We start from the raw sequence: 27,220 nt of genomic DNA, 5'->3' as shown, positions 1-27,220 counted from the left end.
TCCGCCTGCAGATGAGAACTACGTAATATAAGATCAAGGACTAAACTAAAACCTGTCTTGACTCCAAATGGACAACCTTTTTTTTTCAATGATAGGTACAAGATTCAGATCTTGCCTAATGGCCCTCTTCCAGAACCAAAGCCCGACTTCCCCACTTCCCTGGTTCCAGTTCTCAGGAGAAAGTCCTCTCAGGAAGCCCGAAGGGAAGCATAATATTGGAAGAGGGGTCGGTGGATGGGCCCATGGGTACTGAAGCATACACAAAAAGTACTCCCAAACGGACCGTGGTCTACTTCGAATATTTAGCGCCACTGGCCCTTGAACTAACCCATAATTCCAGCTACTTCCAGTCCGAGGATCTGCCCTGAATAGCCAATAAATTTCTATCACTCTGCTGCGAGCCTAACAAATGTCTATGCCCTGTCGCCCCCTGAACACAAGGTAGTGCCCTCCCGGCAGAGTAAACTCAGCAACCTGCCCTCGCCACCTTCCTGCCGAAGGACACAGCCCGGACTAAATCTCGCGACCCCAGGGAACAGCCTAGTCTCCGGAGCCTGGCGATGACGTCACGCTGCCCCTTTCTAGCATCGCGAGACTCTCCTCCCTCACCCTGTTCCCTACGCTCCCAGCCGCCCGCGCCCGCTGCCAGACAGAGGCAGGGATGGCGAGCCGCGGAGCCGGGGTGGTGACGAGAGTAGCAGTTCCGCCATTGGACGAGGAAGCCTGAGGGACGGGCCAACGTGGGGAGCAAGGAGAGACCAAGGCGGTGGCCCCGAGAGAGCCAGAGCAATGGAGGCCAACATACCGAAGCGGAAGGAGCCTGGCAAGTCCCTGCGTATCAAAGTCATCTCCATGGGCAACGCCGAAGTGGGAAAAGTGAGTACCTCGCTGGGAGGGGCGGGACCACGGCGCGGCGGAGCGACGTGGCGATTGGCTGGGAAGGCGGCCACTCAACAGCTTGGGACCCAGCCTCCTCCCCGCCCCTGAGCAGTCCTGGGTGTCCTGGGGGATGCGGCTCCGCGGGGAAAACTCTCCTGACCTTTTTGAGCTTTAGGTTGCCCCCTTCCGACACCTAAAAAGATGTCTCGAGTGGCCTCTAACCCTTGAATGTATCCCAAAGAGAGTAAGGAGGCCTGGGTCCTTATGTCAGATCGTTTGCCTGGATACCGTATTTGCGTTCTAGGTGGCCCGTCCAGGACTCAGAGGTGGAGAAAAAAAGTTTAGTTACCCCCAGCAGAGCTGGGGAGCCGAAGGGAACTTACTGGGCCGTTTGTGAGGATGGGAATTTGTAAAATTTACTCCGCAGACGTGGAGACCAGAATCTACATTTCATTTGTAAGAGAGCATAACTGATGCTGAAGGTGTTTCACAGGGTACGTGCAATGGATGTCAAGGAACCTGCATTATTTTGTTTTGTTCGTTTGTTTTGTTTTTATTTCTAGTAGTGTCACCACATCCATTATCTCAAAGAAGTCTTAGTTCCACTGCCTTTTTCAGTGCTGCTTCTACTGGCTGTCAGCTCTAAGCTCTCCCATAGTATGGGGGGAGGGAGGGCGAGAGGTGAATGGAGGTCTTTCCCCACATGAATTCTAAGACTACTTCTTCACGCAAATTATCTCTCCTTCAGGGTAAGTGGAAGCTGTTGGTTAAGAACCTTCCGAGGTCATCAAATCAGTGACTGAGACAGGATTAGAACCTGGGTGTTCACATTCATTGCAGTGCTCTCTTTCCATTATTGTTTGCTGTCAAAATCAACTCCCAGTAGGATCTACATGCCAAAAAAGCTGTTAATGGGAGTGTTTATGCCAGCGTCCTGCACATAGTTGATGCTCAGTAAATGTTTATTAGTGTCTTTTCTTTCCACTTAGTATTATCTTGTACTGTTTATTTATCTATGTGTATGTGGGTATTAACGTAGCTGAAAGTCTACAATTATTGAACGTCAATTATGTGCCAGGCATTGAAAAGAAAAGAATAAAACCTCTAGAAGGTTATGTACTAAACTGGCTAAGTGAGCATGCTCACTTTTAAAATTTTACTATGCTTAATGGTGCACTGTTAGAAATAGCTTAAAATGCCCAGTCTGTCACCACATTTATGTAATATGTTTCTAGATTTATTAGCCCATGCAATTAGACAAGGGAAAGAAATAACATACAAAATGCTAGAAAGGAGAAAGCAAAATTATCAGTATTTGTTAATGATATGATTGTTTATCTGGAAACCCAAAGAGAATTAACTGAAACACTATTAGAAAAGACAAAATTAATATACAAAACTTTATAGCTTTACTATATCAAATTATAATTGTTTGGGGACTTCCCTGGTGGCGCAGTGGTTGAGAGTCCGCCTGCCGATGCAGGGGATGCGGGTTCGTGCCCCGGTCTGGGAGGATCCCGCGTGCCGCGGAGCGGCTGGGCCCGTGAGCCATGGCTGCTGAGCCTGTGCGTCCGGAGCCTGTGCTTCGCAACGGGAGAGGCCACAGCAGTGAGAGGCCCACATACCGCAAAAAAAAAAAAAAAAAAAAAAATTATAATTGTTTGGACTATATAATTGAAAAACTTTTAATTTACAATAACAACCAAAATAAAGGACCTAGGTTTAAACTTACGAAGAAATAGGGAGCACCTAGGACCTATATGAAAAACATTTCTACAAAGGGACACAAAATTACTTAGACAGGTGGAAAGATATACTTTCTTCTTAATTAGGATCACTCAATATTTTAGAGATGTCAGTTTTTTAAAATAATCTACAAATGTGATTCAGTTCCAGTTAAAACAGCAATACTTTTTTTTTTCTTCAGAACATAGTAAAAGGTACTAAAGTCCTTATGAAAAATTAAATGTGAGAATCAGCAAGAAAATTATGGAAAAGAAATGAGAGGAGACTAACACTACCAGATATTAAAACATATATATATATATTTTTTCTTTTTGCGGTATGCGGGCCTCTTACTGTTGTGGCCTCTCCCGTTGCGGAGCACAGGCTCCGGATGCGCAGGCCCAGCGGCCATGGCTCACGGGCCCAGCCGCTCCGCGGCATATGGGATCCTCCCAGACCGGGGCACGAACCCGTATCCCCTGCATCGGCAGGCGGACTCTTAACCACTGCGCCACCAGGGAGGCCCTAAAACATATTTTAAAGTTACAATCTTTTCCTATTGATACTGGAGGAAATATAGGGACATCAGTGGAACAGAGTGGAGTCCAGAAATGAACCCAAACATATAAGGAAATTCAGTTTACAACAAATATAGTTAAACTGGGAAAGTAGGGACCATTTAATAAGCACTTTTAAAACAACTTTCTACTATTTGGGGGTGGAGTGGATTCCTATTGAATGCCTTTCTCAAAGATAAATTTTTCACAGATAAGAGATTTAAATGTAATTTAAGAATTTTGCCTTAGTTATAAAAGTAATACATACTCATTTTAAACAATTTGGAAAATATAGGAAGATATACAGATAAATAATGTAAAGTTAAAAAGTAAGGCATGCCCTAGTAAATAATCCTTTCATCAAAGGGCAAATCAAAGCAAATGACAGAATAACTAGAAAGTCATGAAAGGAGAGAATGCATGCCAAAGTCTTCAGAGCAAATTTAAAGCTGTAGTGAAAGGAAAATGCATTATCTTACTCATTTCTAAAAAAGAGAGATTAAAAACTAAAGGAACATAATAGTTGTACAACTTTGTGAATATGCCTAGAACCGCCGAATTGTATGCCTTAAAAGTATGAATATTATGGTATATTATGGTATGGAATTTTAAAAAGTAAAGGAACTTAATACTTAAGACAGAAGAAAAAGTACACAAAATTCACCAAGAGAAAGAGAGAATTCCCTAGAAAGATTAATGAAAAAGAAAAATGCCTAAAATTTTATTTAAGAAAAATAGAGAAAGCAAAAAATTACAAGATTAATACTGAAAAGGAGACATAATCACATACTGGAAGAAATTGAAAGAAAGACTAGAGACTACTACATTCAATTCTGTGGGAACACATTTCAAAATGTAGAGGAAATGGAGGATTTCTTAGCTAAATATAAATTACCAAAATTGACTCAAAAAGTAGAAAACCCAAATGACCAGTCACTTAAGGATGTCCCCTGCATTGGAAAAGCAGAAGTTGGAAAAGCAATTAAAAGGCTTACTATCCAAAAAGGTATCAGGATCAGATGGCTTCATGAACAAGTTTTATTTAAGCTCTAAATAACACATAATTTCAGTTAAGTTATTCCAAGGCAAAGAAAAAGATGAACAGCACTCCAATTTATTTATGTAAAGTCATGATAACTTAAATAGCAAAACTTGATATAGTATCAAAAAAGAAAAGTATATGCCATTTTCACATATACATACAGATGCATAATTCCTAAATATCCACAAATAGAATTCAGCAACATATCAAAACAGTTTCACTATTAGCAAGTAGGGTTTATCCCACGGAGTGCAAACTTGGTTCAAGATCAAGAAGTTAATCAACATAATTTGTTATATGAACTGATTACTAGAGAAAATATTTTCTGTACTGTAAAAAAAAATGATATAATCAACCTTATAAACACTTTAAGCAAAATCAGAATAAAATGAAACTACTTAAATATGAAAAACAATATTTATTATTATTATTATTATTATTATTTTTTGCGATACGCGGGCCTCTCACTGTTGTGGCCTCTCCCATTGCGGAGCACGGGCTCCGGACGCGCAGGCTCAGCGGCCATGGCTCACGGGCCCAGCCGCTCCGCGGCATGTGGGATCTTCCCGGACCCGAGCACGAACCCGTGTCCCCTGCATCGTCAGGCGGACTCTCAACCACTGCGCCACCAGGGAAGCCCTATTATTATTTTTAAAACAATAGTTATTACTAACCAACAGCAAACATACCAACTGGTAAAATGCTGAGGCCATTTCCTTTAAAATTAGATGCAGAAAAGGATACATACTATTTTCTTTTATTATTCAGCATTGTTTTAGAGGTTCTGGAGATGCAGTAAGAAAAAGGAGATTCCCAAGGGCTTAACTCCCTCAATGGGGGAATTTCTCTGTGGTCTTTGTTTATATCCAGTTCAGCTTTCTGCATTGGCATCAATTTACCCCAGAATCCCAGCCCAGTTCTCAGTGTCCTCTAGGATCTGATCCTGATGTTCTTACCATTGACTCTTCATATCAACCAACTCTGAAGACTGCCCTAATTCTAGATTTCCAGTTATAGTAAATATTTTCCTGTTAAGTCAGTTGAATTGGTTTCCCTTACTTGCAGTCAAAAGTACCCACATCGTACAGTATTATATATACTTCTCTGGAGTTTGCTTTCTCTCTCTCTCTCTTTTTTTTAAAATGACATCCAGGATTTATTTATTTATTTTTGGCTGTGTTGGGTCTTCATTGCTGCGCACAGGCTTTCTCTAGTTGCGGCGAGCGGGGGCTATTCTTCATTGCAGTGCACGGGCTTCTCATTGCGGTGGCTTCTCTTATTGTGGAGCCTGGGCTCTAGGCACGCGGGCTTCAGTAGTTGCAGCATGTGGGCTCAGTAGTTGTGGCTCATGAGCTCTAGAGCACAGGCTCAGTAGTTGTGGTGCACAGGCTTAGTTGCTCTGCGGCAACTAATGTGGGATCTTCCCGGACCAGGGATCGAACCTGCGTCCCCTGCATTGGCAGGGGGATTCTCAACCACTGCACCACCAAGGAAGCCCTGCTTTTTCTCTCTTAACAGTAGATCGTGGTGATTCCTCCAATTATCTGACATAGCTCCAATCACTCTTTTTCATGGTTGCATAATAGTCCATGACATGCAAGTATTCCCTCTATTGATGAGAATTCACTTGTTTCCCTTTTTCCCTACTACAAACAATCTTGCTATAATACATTTCTATAGGTATATATATCCTTAAATACCTGGACTAGATTCCCAGGGGTAGAACTGCTGAGTTGAATAGCACATTTAAAAATTTTAGTAGTAATTGCCAATTGCTCTTCAAAAAGGTGTGTTTCTACCAGTAATATGCTGGTACATTTCCCCCTAACTCCCTGCCAACACAGTATTGTCATTCTTTTGATTGCTACTAATCTGGTTAGTGAGAAGTAATTTCATTGTTACTTTAATTTTTATTTCACTGACCACAGATGAAGCTGAGCATCTTTTCAAATGCTTATTGAACATTTGGATTTGCTTTTCTGTGGATTGCTCAATTTATAGTCCCTGCCTATTTTTCTGTTGGATAATGTGTCTTCCTTACCAGTTTTTCTGGTTGGGGGACATTAGAGTTATTAACTTTTTGCCAGTCATATGAGTTACAGATACTTGCCCCAGTATGTTGTCTTTTAATACTTTTATATTTTACCATACAGTTGATTTTATTATTATTTGTATATACTCAATTATGCCTATCTTTTTAAAATTGACATATAGTTGACGTATAATATTATGTTAGCTCCAGGTGTACTACATAGTGATTTGACATTTGCATACGTTATGAAATGATCACCACAAGTCTAGGAACCAGCTGTCCCCATACAAGGTTATTACAATATTATTGACTATATTCCTTATGCTGTATAACACATCCTAGTAGCTTACGTTTTGTAAGTGGAGGTTTGTACCTGTTAATCCCATTCATCTATTTCACTTCCCCATCCCCCGTACCCTCTGGCAACCACCCATTTGTTCTCTGTATCTATGAGTCTGTTTTTGTTTTGTTTGTTTGCTTTGTTTTTTAGATTCTACATATAAGTGAGATCATATGCTAGTTGTCTTTCTTTGACTTATGTCACTTAGCACAGTTCCCTCTAGAATTCATTCATGTTTTCACAAATGGTAAGATTTCATTTTTTAAAAATAGCTGAGTAATATTCCATTTTTATATGTCACATCTTCTTTATCCATTCATCTACGGATGGACACTTAGGTTGCTTCCATATCTTGGCTATTGTAAATAATGCTGCAGTGAACATTGGGGTGCATATATTTTTTCGAATTGGTGTTTTTGTTTTCTTCAGGTATATACCCACAAGTGAAATTGCTGGATCATATGGTAGTTCTATTTTATTTTTTTTAGGAACCACCATACTGTTTTCCATGTAGCTGCACCAATTTACAATCCCACCAACATTGCACGAGGGTTCCTTTTTTTTTCACATCTTCTCTAACACTTGTCATTTACTGTCTTTTTGATGATAGACATTCTGACAGGTGTAAAAGGTGATATCTCATTGTGTTTTTTTTTTTTTTTTTTTTTTTATTAATTAATTAATTAATTTTTGCTGTGTTGCGTCTTCATTTCTGTGTGAGGGCTTTCTCTAGTTGTGGCAAGCAGGGGCCACTCTTCATCGCGGTGCGCGGGCCTCTCACTATCGTGGCCTCTTGTTGCGGAGCACAGGCTCCAGACGCGCAGGCTCAGTAGTCGTGGCTCACGGGCCTAGTTGCTCCGTGGCATATGGGATCCTCCCAGACCAGGGCTCGAACCCGTGTCCCCTGCATTAGCAGGCAGATTCTCAACCACTGCACCACCAGGGAAGCCCTCATTGTGGTTTTGATTTGCATTTCCCTAATGATTAGTGGTGCTGAGCATCTTTTTCATGTGCCTGTTGACCATCTGTATGTCTTCTTTGGAAAAATGTCTATTCAGATCCTCTGCCCATTTTTTAATTGGGCTATTTTTTTTTTTTTTTGATGTTGAGTTGTCTGAGTTCTTTCTATATTTTGAATATTAACCCCTTATCCAAGTATATTCTCTCAGTCAGTAGGCTACCTTTTCATTTTGTTGATAGTTTCCTTTGCTGTGCAAAAGCTTTTTAGTTTGATGTAGTCCCATTTGTTTATTTTTACTTTCGTCTCTCTTGCCTGAGGACACAGATCCAAAAAAAATTTGCTAAGACTGATGTCAAAGAGTGTGCTGCCTGGGCCTCCCTGGTGGCGCAAGTGGTTGAGAGTCCGCCTGCCGATGCAGGGGATATGGGTTCGTGCCCCGGTCTGGGAGGATCCCATATGCCGCGGAGCGGCTGGGCCCGTGAGCCATGGCCGCTGAGCCTGCGCGTCCGGAGCCTGCGCGTCCGGAGCCTGTGCTCCGCAACGGGGGAGGCCACAACAGTGAGAGGCCCGCATACCGCAAAAAAAAAAAAAAAAAAAAAAAAAGAGTGTGCTGCCTATGTTTTCTTCTAGGAGTTTTATGGTTTCAGGACTTAGATTTAAGCCTTTCATCCATTTTGACTTTATTTTTGTATATGGTGCGAGAAAGTAGTCCAGTTGATTCTTTTACATATAGCTGTCCGGTTTTCCCAACACCATTTATTGAAGGGGGTGTCTTTTACCATTATATATTCTTCCCTCTTTGTCATTGATTAATTGACCATATAAGTGTGGGTTTGTTTCTGGGCTCTCTATTCTGTTCCATTGATCTATGTGTCTGTTTTTGTGTCAATATCCTACTGTTTTGATTACTGTCATTTTGTAGTATAGCTTGAAATCAGGGGGTATGATACCTCCAGCTTGTTCTTTTTTCAAGATTGCTTTGGCTATGCCTGTCTTTTTTTTTTCTTTATTGGTGTATGGTTGCTTTACAATGGTGTGTTAGCCTCCACTGCACAACAAAATGAACCAGCCATACACATACAGATTATGCCTATCTTTTATGGTTTCTGGGTTTTCTTTCTTGGTTGAAAAGGTTGCCCTAAGGTTGTACATATATTGCACATTTTCTTCTGAAATTTTTATTGTTTTATTTTTAAATAGTTAAATCATAAATTTATCTGTAATTTATTTTTGTATATAGGGAAGTTCAGGGCCCAACTTAATTTTTTTCCTGATGGATATGCAATTGTGCCAGTAACATTTTACTAAATAAATTTTTTTTTCCCATTGACTTTAAATATCACCTTTGTCACTTTTTAAATTTTTATATATAATGGGATCTATTTCTGAGCTCTCTGTTCTGTTCTACTGACCTACTTGTCTATTCTTATGCCAGTATAATACTCTCTCAGTTTCAGACTATATTTTTATATTTGTCAATACAAATTCCCACCTCTTTCTACTGCCCTGCCCCTTTCCTGTTTTTCATACTTGGATTAGTTCTTCTCAGATAACTGTTCTTTCATATGAATTTTAGGGTAATTCTGTTAGGCAAAAAAAGATTCAAACCTTAAGATTTTTTTTTCAAACCTTAAGATTTTAATTGGTTAAGATTTTAACTGGAACTGCATTAAAAAAGTACCTAAAAAAATCTATTTAAGAAAAATAGAGAAAGCAAAAAAGTCTCTCTATATTTATGTTATTTAACTTAGTTTATAAGATCCTAAGGTCCAGGAACCCTGTCTCTTTGGTTATAGGCAGTGGTTATTCATACCATTAATTAAATGTGTATCTCTTTAAATACTTAGGGCTAGTGTTTAAATAGTGTACTGGAATTAAAGGACTTCCAGGTCCCTTAATCTCATGAATAATTTAGAAAAAGGCTATATTTATTTTTCTAGGATATTGTGAGAGAAAACATTTGAGAAGTGCTTTCAACCTTTAAAGTGTTTTTTAAAAGTATGGCCTCTTAGCAGTACTCACTCCAAAGAAGTTTTTCCTTCAGTTCACAATGAGCTTATTAAGCACTTTTTAAAGCAACTGTCCTATTTAATATAGATTGAGGTTCATCAGGAAAGTGTTTGAGCAGAATAAGCTTCATGACCAGCACTTCAAGTAAATTATGTTTCATGAGTTCTAAGGATTGCCATTAATATACAAGTCATTTTAATTCAGTTTTTCATTGGCACTGAGCTAATTGCTCAGATATAAAGTTATAAGATATAAAGAAGTAAAATACCGGTGCTTGCCCTCAAGTAGTTTACTGTCTAGCTGAAAAAGTAAGATAAATATGCACATGTGAAAAGATAACAAGGCAGTGAATAAATGATAACAAATACATTATATATGTATATATACATTTATATACATATATAGTATATGTACTATATACACATATAGTATATAAAAAGTGTTAGAGAAGTTCATATGTAGGCAAGATCTCTCATAACCTGGAAGCTCAGAGTTTGCACTGGACCTTAAAGCATAAGTAAGATTTGGAAAGTAGGGAGAGAGCTCTTTCCAAGTAGAGAGAAAAGTAATGACAAAAGTCAGGCCTGGGAGTTTTGCAGAAATGGAGGGTTTATATTAGAAGAGTTTAGACAGAAAAGACAGATTAGGGCCAGATTATGGAGGATCTTGAATAACGGACAAAGGAATTTGGATGCTGAGCTCTTGGCAGTGAGAAGCCTCTGAAGATTTTTGAGTTAGGGAAGTGAAATAACATTAGTGGTATGCAGTGTTGATTGAAGTTGGGAGGGAAAGGGGACATAAAGACCAATAAAGAATTTCCTGTAGTTGTAGTTGTACAGAAGTAGATGATGAAGACTTAAACCAAAATGGTACCAGTGGGAATTGGAGTGAGGAGAAAGATGGAAGAAACATTCAAAAGAAGATTTAGAAAGACTCAGAATCAAACATGACTTTAATAATTTAATACCCTGTAATTGGGAAAATGGTGGTATTATTAACAGAACTAGGATGTGAGCAGGATTCACTGTTTTTATGTATAAGATTAGTTCATTTTGGGGCATTTTGAGTTTGTGGAACAGTGAGTGTGGCATCTAAGTAGAAATTAGTCTAGTAGATATTTGGAGATGTGGATCTGGTCTGGGGAGGGAGGTCAAGGTAGACAGATATTTTGGTGGTATTATTAAAAATATAAGAGTAAAAGAGGTCTTCAAAAGAAAAGAGAAGGACTTCCCTGGTGGCTCAGTGATTAAGAATCCGCCTGCCAATGCAGGGGACATGGATTCAGTCCCTGGTCTGGGAAGATCCCACATGCCGCGGAGCAACTAAGTCTGTGCGCCACAACTGCTGAGCCTGCGCTCTAGAGCTGGGAAGCCACAACTACTGAGCCCATATGCCACAACTACTGAAGCCCACGTGCCTAGAGCCCGTGCTCAACAAGAAGAAAAGCCACTGCAAGGAGAAAACCACGCACCGCAAGAAGAGTAGCCCCCACTCGCTGCAACTAGAGAAAGCCCACGCGCAGCAACAAAGACCCAACGCAGCCAAAAATAAATAAATAAAAATAATTTATTTAAAAAAAAGAAAAGAAAAGTAAAGAGAACAAGGATTGAACACTAAACTGAAAACATACCCATATTTGGTATTAAGGGAAGAATTTTAAAATAATTTTTCTTTAAAATCTTCACCTTTAGTATTTGTTTCAGTTATTTTATAGTTTTGGCCTTTGAAAAAGCTTTGTGTGGGCTTCCCTGGTGGCGCAGTGGTTGAGAGTCCGCCTGCCGATGCAGGGGACAGGAGTTTGTGCCCTGGTCTGTGAGGATCCCACATGCCGCGGAGCGGCTGGTCCTGTGAGCCATGGCTGCTGGGCCTGCGCGTCCGGAGCCTGTGCACCGCAATGGGAGAGGCCACAGCAGTGAGGGGCCCGCGTACTGCAAAAAAAAAAAAAAAAAAAAAAAAAAAGCTTTGTGTCTCGTGGTGAATGAAGAAACCATAATGAAGAAATGTGCTTATTTTGTATACGTTCCCAGAGTGTCTTTACTAAAAGCCTGTATTTTTACCTTTTTAGAGCTGTATTATAAAGCGATACTGTGAGAAAAGATTTGTGTCTAAATACCTTGCAACAATTGGAATTGACTATGGAGTCACAAAGTGAGTACATATATTCTTTCCTTGGGCTTGCAAATTACATAGAAATTTAGAACCCTTCTAAACTGATCTGTCTTGATATGGAGAGTCTGAAGATAAACTGAGACACATAAGAATGAGACCTTTACAGATAGTAGTAATCACATCATTTGTTCATCATGGAGTACCTGCTGTTTGCCAGGCTTCATGTGGGGTGTAGGGTCTGGTGATGAGCAAGTCAGCACACAGCCTGCCTGGCAGATGTAGCTTTTCAGAAAGCATGTTTCTATATAAGCAGGTCTCATTAGCAGGTATGTTTTTAGAGAATTTTGAAAGATTCTCTCCCAAAAGCCTAAATATTATGTGGAAAATTTTCTATCAGAGAACTTCCTTTTATGATCTTTACATCCTATTAGAATCCAGCAAAAATGATCTGGGAAGAGTAAAATTAGGTATAAATGGGGATTTATTTGGAGATGAATCAAGGGTGGGTTGAGCTTGGGGAGATAGGGTCACATTAACAGGAAATTACACTGGGGGAAGGTAGAATTGGGGTAGACAGCACATCCCCAAAGGTGGAATTTCAGGTGCTCGCCGTTCTGACCCCAGCCTGCCCCTTCCCTTCTCTTATCCCATTCTTTTCCACACTTCACTCTCCGTCCGTGCTGAACCTGTGCCATCATATACATTCCTGTCTCAGAGCCGTCATTCATTCTGTCCACCTGAAACGTCCTTTCCCCTCATCTCTCCGCCTGTCCATCTCCTCAAGGTGTAAAGTGTAACTGTTCCCATATGGCTTTCTGAACAGCTCCTTTATCAGTCAGGACTCGTTTTAGTTGAAAATGACAGAAATATTAAAATGCTCTGCTATTCATGGGTCTTAGCATAAATTGTCTTGTGTTATCATTTGTATGTGTTTAATGTCTCCTGCTAGATTTAAAGCTCCATTAAGAAGAGGCTCTTAGTATAAATTATCTCCAGGTGCCTGGTACAGTGCTTATACATAGTCGATACTCAGTAAATAATTATTGTTAGGTAAGATAGGTACATCTGAAGAGGAAGTTTGCAACAGAATATGAGGGCAACATTCAAGAAGGTAGACTAAAGTGGTAGGGTGTATCTATACTTCAGGGCACAGGATTTCATCAGTTATGTGGTAGGATATCCTATTCAAGGCAGTTTTGTTTTGAATCCATGTTAAGTAGCTAATTTATTCATTTAAGAAATAAGAGTTACCATGTTATGCCCTAGAACTGTGGTTTATTCAACAGACTACAGTCATCTCTCAATATCCAAGGGATGTTGGTTCCAGGATCCCTTGTGGATACCAAAATCTGCAGATGTTCAAGTCCCTTACATAAAATAGTGTAGTGTTTGCATGTAACCTATGCACATCCTCTCAATACTTTAAATCATCTCTATAATACCTAGTACAATATATCAGTAAATAGTTTTAAATACAGTGTTAATGCTATGTAAATATATAGTTGCCACCTTGCGGCAAATTCAAGTTTTGCTTTTTAGAACTTTCTGGAATTTTTTTTCTGAATATTTTTGATCCAAGTTTAGTCGAATCCATGGATACAGAGCCTTCCGTAAGGCTGACTGTATTGTTTCTGGTTGATTTTTTTTTTTTTTTTTTTTTTTTTTTGTCTTATGGTGAGGAGGAGGATATGATTGACAGAAACCCAACTCAAGCCAAAAAAAAAAAAATCAATTCACATAATCCAATTATAAGGATGTAGCTGGGCCTCAGAGATCGCTGGAACCAGGGAGAGAATATAACCTGGTCCTTTCATGACGTGTCTCTCTCTACCTTTTGGCTCCTTCTCCACAGCTGCTGGTAGTTCTCAAGTTTACCAAAACTAATCACAAATTTAAAAAGTACCAGGTAAGGTTTTGATTGTCCAGGTGGAGATAGGTGCCTTTCCCCAGCTCAGTTAGCTGTGGCCAGCAGAGTGGCATCAAAAAAGAAGATGGAAGAACCCATTTAAACCACAGTTGGGAGAAGGAGGGTACTCTTTTGGGCAGTCAAAACAATAGATTCGTATATGTATAGCTGATTCACTTTGTTATAAAGCAGAAACTAACACACCATTGTAAAGCAATTATACTCCAATAAAAATGTTAAAAAACAGAACAAAACAAAAGTAGATTCCCACTCCATCCTTCAGATTTCAGTATGCTTAAGAATTAGTTGTAGAGTTTGTGAAAATGAATATTCCTAAGACCCACCCCCTAAGATTCTGATTCTGGATCTGAGGTGGGGCACAGGACTACATTTTAAACACCCTCCCCATATTTCCATATAATGATGCAGGTGGTCTTCAGGCCACAATTGAGGAAAGCACTGGCTTGAGGTAATGAATTACCATTTTTCTTAAGGTAGTTTCCTCTGTCAGACTTCTGAATTAAATTGACCTCTTTTGAGTTTCAATTTGTGAACACATTTGTGTTACTTCCTGATTTTATAAACTTCAGTTCCATCCCTTCTCAGCTGCTATCTGGCAAAACTTTCTAATATAAATTGTTACATGAGATCTAATGCAGATGCTCTCAAACTCTGTTGTTATTTTGTTTTGTTTTGCTGTTCTCACACTGTCTTTTGTAAGATGGATCCTGATTTCACAGATGTTAAAATGAAAACAAATGTGCATCTTAGAATTGATGAAATATGGCAGAGAATTCAGGAATGAAGAAATCATGATGATTAGTGGTTAGTTTGATTGAAATATACAAGTAATATAAAACAACTGTAGGAATTATCGTTTCAGAAAAGAAAGTGGAAAAAAAAGTGAAAATAAAATAATAGAGAGAGGATATTATAAACTTGGACAGGGAACAATAATCATAAGTAAACCAGGAGGTAGTATAGAAACAATGGGAGCAGGTGCTGCTGTCCTTGTAGTCCATGGGAGGGACTCTTATCAATGCTGTCTAAACTGAAACATGCTGCTTAAAAAATCATAACTTTAATCTGTTAATTTATTGCTAATAATCTCCATTTTTAACCTTACAGGAATCTTTTTAGGAAATACTGTTTCTGTGGTAGAGCATTTATATTTAAAGCTCAATAATTCCTCCCAGTTTACATCAGTTTCTTTTTTTTTCTTTTGTTAAATTCAGTGAAATGTAAATTTTATGCTTTTAAATTAATATAATCCCAATTTAATAAAAATATTTATGTCTACCAGTCTTATCTATGTACAGAAAGAAGCCTACAGTAATGTTCATCTATATTAATGAAGGTTTTTCTTCTGAGTGGTAGGATTTGGGATAACTTTTAAACTTTCATCTTTCTACTTTTCTTTGGTGTTTGAATTATTTATGATGTTTCATTCATTCATTTTCCAATAGTGATTTTAATTTTTTTTTTGTATGTGAACATTCATAGAAGCTATATTTCTAGTAGCGCCAAGTTAGAAAACTCAAATGTCCATCAACAGATTAATGGATAAACAAACTGTGGCATATTCATATGATGGAATACTACTCAGCAACAAAAAGGAACAAACTATTCATATATGCAACAACATAGATAAACCCTAAAATAATAATGTTGAGTAAAAGAAGGTAGACAAAAAAGTGAACACACGGTATGATTCCACATATATCCAATTCTAGAAAAAGTAAACTGACCTAATAGTGACTGACAGCAGATCAGTGGTTGGCTAAGTAGGGCAGGAAGGGCAGGAAGGAGGGGTTTCAAAGGGGCCCAAGGAAATGAGTGATATGTTCATTGTCTTGACTGTGGTGATGGCTTCACAGGCGTAGACATATGTCAAACGCAGCAGACTGTATACTTTACACATGTGCAGCTTACTGTCCATCAATTATACTTCAGTAGAGCTGCTCAAAAGAAGGAGGGGGGGGATGTGGCAGCCCTTGGCCCCGTGGTGGAGACCAGTCACTCCTCTGCTCTCCTGGTGGGGTGCAGATGTGAGTGTGGGGTTTATCTACGGAATCTTGTCTCCTCTGCCATCCAGGTATTCTTTACCTACACAGCTGTGTCTCCCCGAGTTGCTCCAGGTTTCTCAAAGGCAGGGCAGTGCCTTCTGTGTCCAGCCTCTCCTGGGGTTGACCATTCTAGTCTGGTCACATATTTGCAGAGATGGGCAGCCAAGATAGGGAGGTTCCGTAACATCTGGCGCGTGGGCTCTGCTGCTTAAGAGGGCAGAAATGGGACCACACAGGAGCCACAGGGACCGCATGCCAGGTCAGCACCTTTGCTGGGCAGCTTGCCCTAACACCACTGAGTGCAGGCGGGGAGACGACTCCACACCCTGCTTTCCAGATAAGAAAACGGAGACCCAGAGCCCCGGGGTGGGGACCGAGGTGAAAAAAGAATGGAAACGGCCTCCCAAAGGAGGCTGCCTGCAGTCACGCACAGTCCTTCAGGGGTCCCGCGGCCTGCCCCATTACTCCGTCAGCCATCCCCAACCAGCCGCCTTTGCTATAGAAACAGTAATAGTGATTTTTCTTTAAAAAAATAAAAGGACTGGAAGCAACTATACTGTGATGTTAACAGTAGTTAATTCTAACATGAATCGTTGTTACTTCCCTTTTTGTTCTCTTCTGTGTTTCCAAATTTCTGAAAACAAATTGGCTATTGTTCTTGCTCAAATGAAGGGCATAGGAAAATTAAACAATCAACAATAATATACATCTTTATACTGTTTATTTTATACTCTTTATTGTACTGCATGGTAACCAAGCATAACCAGTAGTAATTACGATGTCTTACTAAGTGAAGTAAAACATTTTGTTTTCCTTCATCTTGCTCCTACTGTCCCAAATCTTTTTTTTTTTTTTTTTTTTTTTAGCACCACAGTAATAGCTACTATTTGTTTGTTACGGGTGTGGACTGAAGTGTCGAGGTAAGGTGAGGCTAAATGAGGGTGTTTATTCCAAGTGAGTTCAGGGTTCTTAAAACAGGAGCCACCTGCCAGGTTGTGGCTCCTTTTGTAAAGATTACCTGGAATCAAGAAGAGGCACTAAGAAAGTACCTCTTTTAAATTTCATACACATAACCTTTTGAAATTCATAAGCGACATAAATGATATTAATATGAATACAGAAGCCATGACCTTCTTTGGGATTGTTTGCATTTGAACATTTCAGGGTACAAGTCAGAGACAGAGAAATCAAAGTTAACATCTTCGATATGGCGGGACATCCCTTCTTCTACGAGGTAAGAAAGACTTTTTGAGAAAACCTATATCCAGTATTGTCAGTGGGTTGAAGGAAAGATCCTGAATTACCGAACAACCAGTATTCAAGTCACGTGTAAAAATAGGTAAATTTAGCTGGTGTTTGTGGCTTCCCTTCGGAGCTTTAACTTAATGGATATCTGTTGGTCTTTTGTGCTATCCCCTTAAATAGTGGTAGGGAAATTTTGTTGCTAATGTTTCAAACACTTAGATAAGACATTTTAACCTTCAAAGGACTGTTGCTTTTTACTTTGTGCCTTAGCCCAGAATGTGAAAAGATAATTACATACGTACAGGGACTTAGGAATTCAGAAATGAACCCTTTGTAGCAGTGTTCTAGAGTGATTTTCCAGTGCACTCCACAGTCATGTGTGCTCTCTCCCCAGAAGAAGCTAAAGCAGCCTCACTTGGTTTACTTTCATCTGCTTATCAGTCCTAAGTAGTCTCAAAATCAATCTCATGGCCTTTATCCTTTGTTTTTCCTTCCTTGGGTTTTTCATTTATTTCCTCCCTTCTGCTTGCTTTGGGTTTATTCTACTCTTCTTGTTCTAGGTTCTTGAGGTGGGAGCTTAGATTATTGATTTGAGACTTTCTTTTCTAATGTATGCATTTAGTATTATAAATTCCCCTCTCAGTACTGCGTAGCTGTATCCCACAAATTTTGATATGTTGTATTTTCATTTTCATCTCATTCATTCAGCTTTTCTTTTTATTTCCCTTGAGATTTTCTGTTTGACCTGTGGATTATTTAGAAGTGTGTTGTTTAGTTTCCAGGTGTTAGAAATTTTCCTGTTATCTTTCTGTTATTGATTTCTAGTTAGATTTCATTGTGATCAGAGAACACACTATATGATTTCAATTTTTAAAAATTTGTTGAGGTTTCTTTTTCATGGCCCAGGACGTGGTCTATCTTGGTATATGTTACATGGGGGCTTGAAAAGAATGTATATTCTGCTACTGTTGGATAAAGCGTTCTATAAATATTTATTAGAGCCTGTTGGTCAGTGGTGTTGTTGAGTTCTTTTATAACCTTGGTGATTTTCTGTTTAGTTCTGTAGGTTGCTAAAAGAGGGGTTTTGAAGTTTCTAACATTAATTGTGGATTTGTCTGTTTCTCCTTTCAGTTCTATTGATTTTTGCTTCACATATTTTGCAGCTCTTTTGTTTGGTGCATATACATTTAGGATTGCTATGCCTTCATTATATAATTTTATTATTATATCCTGTCCCCACTGTGTCGCTGGTAATTTTCTTTCTAATGTCTATTTTATCTGATATTAATATAGACATTTCTGCTTTCCTTTGATTAATATTTGCATGATACATCTTTTTCTATCCTTGCACTTTCAGCCTGCTTATATCATTATATTTGAAGTGATAAGACAATACATAGTTCAATCATGTTTTTTAATGTATTATGCCAATTTCTGTCCTTAGACCACCTACTCTTACGTAGTTATTGATATGTTAGCGTTTAAGTTTATTATTTTTTTGTTTGTTTTCCTTTTTTTTAAAAAAATGAATTTATTTATTTATTTTTGGCTGCTTTGGGTCTTCATTGCTGCCCGCAGGCTTTCTCTAGTTGTGGTGAGCAGGGGCTACTCTTCGTTGCGGTGCACGGGCTTCTCATTGTGGTGGCTTCTCTTGTTGTGGAGCACGGGCTCTAGACACGCAGGCTTCAGTTGTTGTGGCACGTGGTCTCAGTAGTTGTGGCTAGTGAGCTCTAGAGCGCAGGCTCAGTGGTTGTGGTGCATGGGCTTAGTTGCTCTGTGGCATGTAGGATCTTCCCGGACCAGGGCTCAAACCTGTCCCCTGCATTGGCAGGTGGATTCTTAACCACTGTGCCACCAGGGAAGCCCTTGTTTTCCATTTTTCATTTCTGTTTTCTTTTTCCTGCCTTCCTGTGGGTTACTTGAACACTTTTTGAATTCCATTTTGATTTGTCAATAATGTTTTTAAATAAATTTATTTATTTTATTTATTTTATTTTTGGCTGTGTTGGGTCTTCATTGCTGCGCGCAGGCTTTCTCTAGTTGTGGCGAGTGGGGGCTACTCTTCATTGCGGTGTGCGGGCTTCTCATTGCGGTGGCTTCTCTTGTTGCGGAGCACGGGCTCTAGGCACACGGGCTTCCGTAGTTGCGGCTCGTGGGTTAGTTGCTCGGCGGCATGTGGGATCTTCTTGGACCAGGGATTGAACCCATGTCCCCTGCATTGGCAGGTGGATTCTTAACCACTGTGCTACCAGGGAAGCCCCTCTATAGTGTTTTTGAGTAAATCTTTCTGCATAGCTTTATTAGTGGATACTCTAGTTATTATACTATATAAATTATCACAGGCTACTGGTGTTGTTACTTTAACAGTTTGAGTGGAGTGTAGAAACTTTTCCTTCTTTTATGCCCCTTTATCCTCTCCCATTTATAATATAATTGTCTTAAATATTTTCTCTAAGTATATTAGAAGCACAACAGTGTTTAATTCTTGCTTAACTGTCAAACATAATTTAGAAAACTTAAGAGAGAAGGAAAGCATATTATATTCACCTGTATTTTTACTTACTCTGTTCTTTCATCCTTTGTTATGTTCCAGGGTTCCTTCTTTTATCATTTCCTTTCTGTGTGGAAGACTCCTTTAGCCATTCTTTTAGTGTAGGTCTGCTGGCAACAGATTCTCTTAGTTTTCCTTGATTAAGAATGTTTTGGTTTCTCCTTTGGTCCTGGAGATTTTTTTTTTGCAGGTTATGGGATTCTGGTTTGATATTGTTACCAAACCAAACTTGGGTCCACTCACCTGTGTGCAGTAAATCCAATTCTACTGACAATAGGTTGTGGTGAAGGAAAGTGCAGCAGTTATTGCAGGGTGCCAAGCAGGTAGTCCCGGACAGCTAATGCTGGAAAAAAAAAACCCTAACTCCCCAAAGGGTTTCAGCAAAGCATTTTTAAAAGCAAGGGCGCCCCACCTCCAACGCCCCGCACAGGGTATGTGATCAGCTTGTGCACAATTCTCTGATTGGTTGATGGTGAGTTAACAGGGCAGAATAATAGGAATTAACATTATCAATCCTTAGGTGCCAGTAGGTCTGGGGGGCTTTGTGCTCATGATCATCAAGTAATTGATTTCTTCCATTGGTGGCTTTAGCATCTGTAAAACAACTCAGGAAGTGTGCATTAGATACTATTATCTAGGTACTTCAGAGAGGAGGTACAGCAGAGGATATGGGGGAGGGGTCTGTCCTGAAAAGTCCCCATAGTGTCCTGCTCGGTTACAAATTTTCTTTTTTTTCAACACTTGAAAAATAGTATGCTTCTTTCCTCTGGCCTCATGGTTTCTGATGAAAAATCTGCTGTCATTTGAAATGGTTTTTTCCCCCATTTTTTTTTTTAACATTGTCAATACTTTTTTATATGAGATCAGGTCCATTTCATCTTAAACTTAGAAATTTCTGCCGTAAAATTGTTTCAACTCTACATTTAAGAAAGAGCAGTTTTTTAAACATTGTATTTCATGGGAAAATAGTACACATCACAGAAAACTTCCTACTTTGCTGTTTTCTCTAATTTCTCTTGAGCACTGTGCAAAGTTATTTCATGTTATATGAGAATCATTTCTCCTCTTATGATAATATTCCTCTTCTCTACTTAGATTTCCTTATCATTTGCGGTTTTGAGGCCACCTCTTGTATTCACTGAGCCTCTTATTCCCCTATAATTTCACCACTCTCAGGGAAGAAGTGGGGTTTCTGAGGAATGGTATATTTATTGGGAAGGTTAACTTATTTAGGTTCGGAGAGGTGTCATTTTTTCTCTGACCGCTTTCATGATATTTTTCCTTTGTCTTTAATTTTTACAGGTTTAATTATGTCTTTTGGCATGGATTTCTTTGAGTTTTTCCTGTTTGGGGTTTTCTCAGCTTCTTGAATCTGTAGGTTTATGTCTCCTGCCAAATTTGGGAAGTTTTCATCCATTATTTCTTTAAGTACTTTTCAGCCCCACTACGTTTCTCCTCTCCTTCCAGGACTCTGATCTTATTATAGTCTCACAGGTCCCTGAGGCTCTGTTTTTTTTTTCTTTTTTCTTTCTTTCTTTTTTCCTTTTCTTTCCTTATTTTAGTTTATTTTCTCTCTATTGTTGAGATTAGGTCATTATTGTTTTGCCTTCCATTTCACTGATTCTTTCCACGGTCTCCTCCATTCTGCTCTTGAGCCCGACTATAATACTAGGCTTTTTATTTTCATTCATTCTATTTTTCAGTAATTTATTTTTCTAAAATTTCCACTCAGCCTTTGCTGAGTGGGTGGGAGTGGTGAGGCAGAGTTTTTCTGAGGTGTCAGGCTGAAGTAGAGTGGTTATCATCTTTCCTGATCCTTCACTAAAGAGAGCAGGCTTTTGTTAGGCTTTTATTGGTCTGTACCCATTGGCATTTCCAGGTTGTACTTCTACAGCTCTAAGTTTTGGATACATGAGGCAAAAGAAAACCCAGGGAACTCACTGCTGTGTCATTCCTCAGGTCCTGAGGTACCCAGCTTGTCTGCCTTCTTCTTCCCACCTTCCAGAATCTTCTTTTTGTTTGTTTGTTTTGCTTTCTTTGGTTTTTTTCTTTGGTTTCTTTTGGCCGTGCCATGTGGCATGCAGGATCTTAGATCCCCGACCAGGGATTGAACCCATGCCCCCTGCAGTGGAAGCATGGAGTCTTAACCACTGGACCGCTAGGGAAGTCTCTGTATGTTTTATATATAGCGTCCAGGATTTTTACTTGTACTTAATGGAAAGCATAGGGAAAAGCACATGTACTCCATCTTCCCACAGGAAACGTAACTTTTAATGGCTATATAATCTTCCATCTTGTGAATATACCCAAATATTTAGGTTAAATGAATTCCTTTCAAATGTGAAGCCTTACAGTGGATTGAATCAATTTTACAAGTGTAGAATATTGTCAGTGAAAAAGGAATGGAGGCTCTAGGTGATCAAAGTTTGATGTAGATTCTAACTACCAGAAATGCTAACATAAATCTTAGATTACACCAAAGTCATGTAAGTGGAAAGTTAGAAGACACCTGAGAATTATGTGGTCCAGACTTCTGTCATTGTAGGATTTCTTTCTGTAGCATTCCTGATGGATGGCCATCATTCATTCACCAGATAACAATATGTCAGTTTCTATGCTGCACACTGAAAATACACAGCCCCAGTTTTCATGACACATAATTATGTCAGAGAAGACACATAGTAAACAAAGGACAGAATGCGTGGGAGCATTTAATACCCACACCTAGCTTATCTGGAAGGTCAGGAAATCCTGTTGAAGGAAGCAACATTTAAACTGAGTCTTGATGGAAAAGTAAGAGTTATGTAGGTTGGTGGGAATCCAGGGACAGTATAATACATGGGACAGTTTTGAGTGGTGCAGACTGTTAGAGTTTGGAGAATGAGTATCTCTAATGATAGGGTCTCACTACTTCATGAGTTAATCCTTTACAGAGTTAAAAACTCTACATTAACAACTCTGTTACGAAGGCTGCCTTCCTTTGAATTTGCTACTGATTCTGGCCTTGTTTTTGAAGCAACATAGCCTGAGTCTGTGCTTCTACAAGAGAACCTTCCTAATATTTGTTAATCTTCACCTTTCCAGGTAAAACATTTTTTATTCCTGCCACAGCTAGACCAATCAGCATCCTGTGTGGATAACCTCTAGGTAGCTGATAGGGAGCTGAGAACTGAACACAACATTCCAGATATTGTCTAACTAGTGAAAAAGACTGAGTGTTCTGTTACTTCTATCATTAGACACTAGACTCTTATTAATGCAACCCAAAATTGCAATAGCTATTTTTTAGCAGCTCACAAAAATAGAAGCACCTTGAAATCACCACTTCTGAAGTACCTTTTCTCCAAAATAGCCTTGATCTCTCCTTTTTGGTCAAGTATTTGCTGTCTGTAGCTCAAATCCTCCTATTTGACAAGACCAAAGCCATCATCTTCTTTCTAAGCCCTAAACTGACCAAAGTACACCTTTGCCCAGCACACACCTAGTGAAGCATCCACAGTCATTCTCAAGGTCCCTGGCTTCCTCAGATCCTTAGCGTCTGTCCTCCATTGAAGCTTCCATTGTCACCAGTCCATCTGACAGTTTTACCCAAAGGGCCTGCTGAGAAAAGACAGTCTGCTTAGTGTGTCAGATAGCAATCTCGGAGGAAAGTGTCCGAGAGGGGACTCCTAAGAGAATGATGGCCTGTATTTTACCACGAGTCTTGCTTCCACTGGTGCACACAGCTGAATTCTGGGGTTTATTGGGATGAGTTAGTGGGTCCATTAAAACTTTCTGAGGCCTGAGTGATATTAAACTAACAGCTTTCTCTAACCTACAAGCTAGAAAGTTTGCCATCTCTGCTTTAAAATTAAATAATTCCAGTTCCCTTAGGATCCTATTTAATTAAACTTTGGATGTGGCAAGTCTGCCAGGACTACAGTAGAAAGCTGGTTGGGGAGGTAATAATAATGGAACTCTAGGGACCACTGAGGCATCAACTTTGACCTTTCCATTTTACAGAAACTAAGGCTTGCGGTAATAAAGTCACTTACTCAAGATGACAGCTAGTTGCTGAACCCAGACTTGAACTTGAGTCCCTTGAAAGAGAAATCCATTGAGCTCATTTAATTCTCTTTTTACACACAAATCTCCCTCTGAACAGCATGATCTGATTTTGGAATTCTTTTCCATTTTGGCCTCTACTTTTGTTCTCTACTATAGCACATTCAGCCATTTGATTATACAAATACTTATACCTGCTAGGCCCAGGGGGTGACACAAAGATATGTTCCTTCATGTCGCTTGCAGTCTAGTGGGGAAGACCGCTGGATATGCTACAAACTATGAAACTAGACAGGAAGTGACATGAGTGCTATTAGAAGTACAGAATGCTGTGGTATTCCAGGGGACGTAGAGATTGCATTCTGTTTTGCAGGTGGAGGGGATCAGATGGTGAGAAAGGGGGAAGAAGAAGCTACATGAAGGATACAGCATTATAGCTAGATCTTAGGAAATGAAAGATGAAGAGGTATCCATTTCCAGGTGGGGTTAGGAAGGCATAGGACAGGTTTGGGGAATGAGAGATTATCCAGTTTGAAGTACAGGGAACAGGAGGGGGATAAAGCTGGGGAGTTGGTGGAGGACTGATCAGACACTGTTAATATCAATTAAAAGAGTGTGAACTTTGGAGGGTGGGCAGTAGGGAAACAATAAAGAATTTTTGAGCTGGGGTTTAAAAAGATACATATGCACAATATATAACGTTGCTAGGGAGATTGCTTAGAAGACTCTTGCAGTTGTGCGGTCAAGAGATAATGTTGGCAATGAAAATGGAAAGGAAGCGACAGTGCAAGAAGCCTGGCAGAGGCGGCTTCTACAGGACTGTTTGAATCCGCTGGGCAAAGGAACAGAAGAGCAGCAGAGGCTGACACCAGGCTTTCAACCTGAGGGGCTCAGCGAGGGGTGTGCTGCTTTCATCACTAGACGTTCAAGAGAAGGAAGAGTTTAGGAAGGAATGAATTGGAGGGTTTCCTGTTGTGCAGATGGAATCTGAGTTTCCAACAGGACATTCAGCTGGAAGTCTAGAGCTCATTGGAAATGTGGGTCTAGAAGCGCTGATGAAGGGACTCAGCTTGGAGGTTCTCACAGTTGAAACCGCGCAGGTGGTTGATTTTGCTGAGCTGGGAGGAAGGATAACAAAGAGAGGACGAGGGCCCAGGACAGGGTTTGGAATTGTGGCGGCAGAGACTGGAGTGGGCGCACTGGAGAGAAGAGGAGTCGGTGGAAGAGAGATCAGTGAAGAGCCTGGAGAACGTGGTGTGTGGGAGCCCAGGCAGCAGGAGTTTCTAGACAGAAGGGAAAACTCTATTGTAACTCCTGCAGGAGGGCTAAGGGCCATGAGTACTGAGGGTAGAAGACACCTTCCTGGACTTCATCACATTAAATTCGTTCCAATTTTGTTGGTTTTGATTTTAGGGGATAGCTTTCTATGTTTATATAAATTAAGAGGCACTTATATTCTTGGTCCAGGTGTCTCTCTATGCTCAGAAACCTATAGACAATTCATGCCAGATGTGTGAGAGATGTCTCCATTCTTACTACATATCCAGTGTGAGTCTGAGTACTTACTGGAATTTTCTGAAAAGAACGTATAATACATGGCCTCCCTCAGGATTCTTACTGGAATTTTGGCCTGAAAACCCCAGTCTAGGCTTCCCTGGTGGCGCAGTGGTTGAGAGTTCGCCTGCCGATGCTGCCGATGCAGGGGACGCGGGTTCTTGCCCCGGTCCGGGAAGATCCCACATGCCGCGGAGCGGCTGGGCCCGTGAGCCATGGCCGCTGAGCCTGCGCGTCCGGAGCCTGTGCTCCGCAACGGGAGAGGCCACAACGGTGAGAGGCCCGCGTACCGCAAAAAAAAAAAAACCCAGTCTGTCAGTGTTGTTCCTTATCCGCCTAACCTGTCACGTTAGCGCCTCTACCACTTTATTGCGCCCTGTACTTCATGCTGCCTCTTCCCAGAATTGAAGATATGCCCCAGAGGTCAGTTGCCATTTTTTTTAAAAGGAACATTTATTTGTTTGTTTGTTTGTTTGTTTATGGCTGTGTTGGGTCTTCGTTGCTGTGCGCGGGCTTTCTCTAGTTGCATCGAGCGGGGGCTACTCTTCGTTGCGGTGCACAGGCTTCTCATTGCGGTGGCGTCTCTTGTTGCGGAGTACAGGCTCTAGGCATGCACGCTTCAGTTGTGGCATGTGGGCTCTAGAAACACAGGCTCAGTAGTAGTTGTGGCACACGGGCTTAGTTGCTACATGGCAAGTGGGATCTTCCCGGACCAGGGCTCGAACCCATGTCCCCTGCATTGGCAGGTGGATTCTTAACCACTGCACCACCAGGGAAGTCCTCAGTTGCCATTTTTAGTAAGAACATCAAAGGAGGACAGTCAGAATGAATGCAAGGAAGGAAGGGAGAAGGTGCTGATACACATTTTTTTCCAGGTAGTATTTAGGTGCTCTGCTTTCATTATCTCACTTAATCCTAATAACCCTGTGAAGTAAGTAGTGTTATCCCCATTTTACAGATGAGGAAACTGAGATGCAGAGAGGTTATGTGACTTGCCCAAGATCACACAACTAGTAAGTAGTGTGAACCCAGATCTGACTCCAGAGCCCATGCTCTTTTCCACTGCATCACACAGACACTCAGAGTTTGGAGTTCTAGAGTTGCTGTAGAGACCCAAGAGTCATAGGGAGGTTCTGCCTAGCATCCTGGGGGAAGCCAGCTTTGGGATGTGATATATAAATGGCTGTACCTACTGCTGATACTTGTGTCATTTTTTGCCTTAAGTTCTTTTTAATTATTCATTCACCTTCCTAGTTCTCCTTAAGAAGAATGCTATATAATTTGTGTTCTTTTATTTTATTTTATTTTATTTTTTTTTTTGCGGTATGTGGGCCTCTCACTGTTGTGGCCTCTCCCGTTGCGGAGCACAGGCTCCGGACGCGCAGGCCCAGCGGCCATGGCTCACGGGCCCAGCCGCTCCGCGGCATATGGGATCCTCCCAGACCGGGGCACGAACCCGTATCCCCTGCATCGGCAGGCGGACTCCCAACCACTTGCGCCACCAGGGAGGCCCTAATTTGTGTTCTTTTAAAGGCCTACTAACAACAATTAAAGATTGGTCGCCTCTGGGGAGTGGAACTGGAGGTGAGGAGGGGTGGGGCAGGAGGCCGTTAGTTCTATCACAAGTCCTTCTATACTAAGAGACTTTTTTTATTATTATTATGTTACTTTGATTTTATAAAAAGCCCTCCAAAGGCCAGTAGTACAATTAGAAAACACTATGGATACACAAAAGAACACACTTTGCTAAGTCAGTGACTGTGAGATATACTTTTATAAAATCATAATACCTACATTTTGTGCACCTGTTCTTTTATGTAAAGGTTCGTAATGAGTTTTACAAGGACACACAGGGTGTGATACTGGTCTATGATGTTGGGCAGAAAGATTCCTTTGATGCCCTTGATGCATGGCTGGCAGAAATGAAGCAAGATCTTGGACCTCATGGAAACATGGAAAATATTGTATTTGCAGTGTGTGCCAACAAGGTAACTGCTTTGGAAATGGTATGCTTAACTTTCTAGGTTCATTATGGGAAGAGTGTGGCTGAGTTTTGGGGAATAAATAAAAAGAAAAAAATTCTGCAATCTGTAATATAGGAATCAACAGCTTTTCAAAACAAAGGTCCCTAAAACAAAAACGATTAAAAAATAAAACCTGGCACATCAGGATTTTTAGCCATTTTTTGTCACGGGTGCC

The 27,220-nt window shown here is 40.3% G+C and overlaps 1 protein-coding gene across 1 annotated transcript in view; it reads left to right on the top strand.

Annotated features, from left to right (window-relative positions):
* Positions 1-615: 615 nt before the first annotated feature.
* Positions 616-27,220, top strand: part of DNAJC27 (DnaJ heat shock protein family (Hsp40) member C27) — a 40,564-nt gene continuing 13,959 nt past the window's right edge. Inside the window, exons 1-4 of the mRNA XM_060117719.1 lie at positions 616-876; positions 11,612-11,694; positions 16,792-16,861; positions 26,845-27,009. Of these exons, the coding sequence (XP_059973702.1) occupies positions 790-876; positions 11,612-11,694; positions 16,792-16,861; positions 26,845-27,009 (405 nt within the window). The 5' untranslated portion in view covers positions 616-789. The remainder of the gene's footprint in view (positions 877-11,611; positions 11,695-16,791; positions 16,862-26,844; positions 27,010-27,220) is intronic.

The sequence above is a fragment of the Mesoplodon densirostris genome, chromosome 14 (assembly GCF_025265405.1).
Source record: "Mesoplodon densirostris isolate mMesDen1 chromosome 14, mMesDen1 primary haplotype, whole genome shotgun sequence".
NCBI lineage: Eukaryota > Metazoa > Chordata > Mammalia > Artiodactyla > Ziphiidae > Mesoplodon > Mesoplodon densirostris.
The sequence above is the reverse complement of the archived record's forward strand: the minus strand, read 5'-3'. Positions and strand labels throughout refer to the sequence as shown.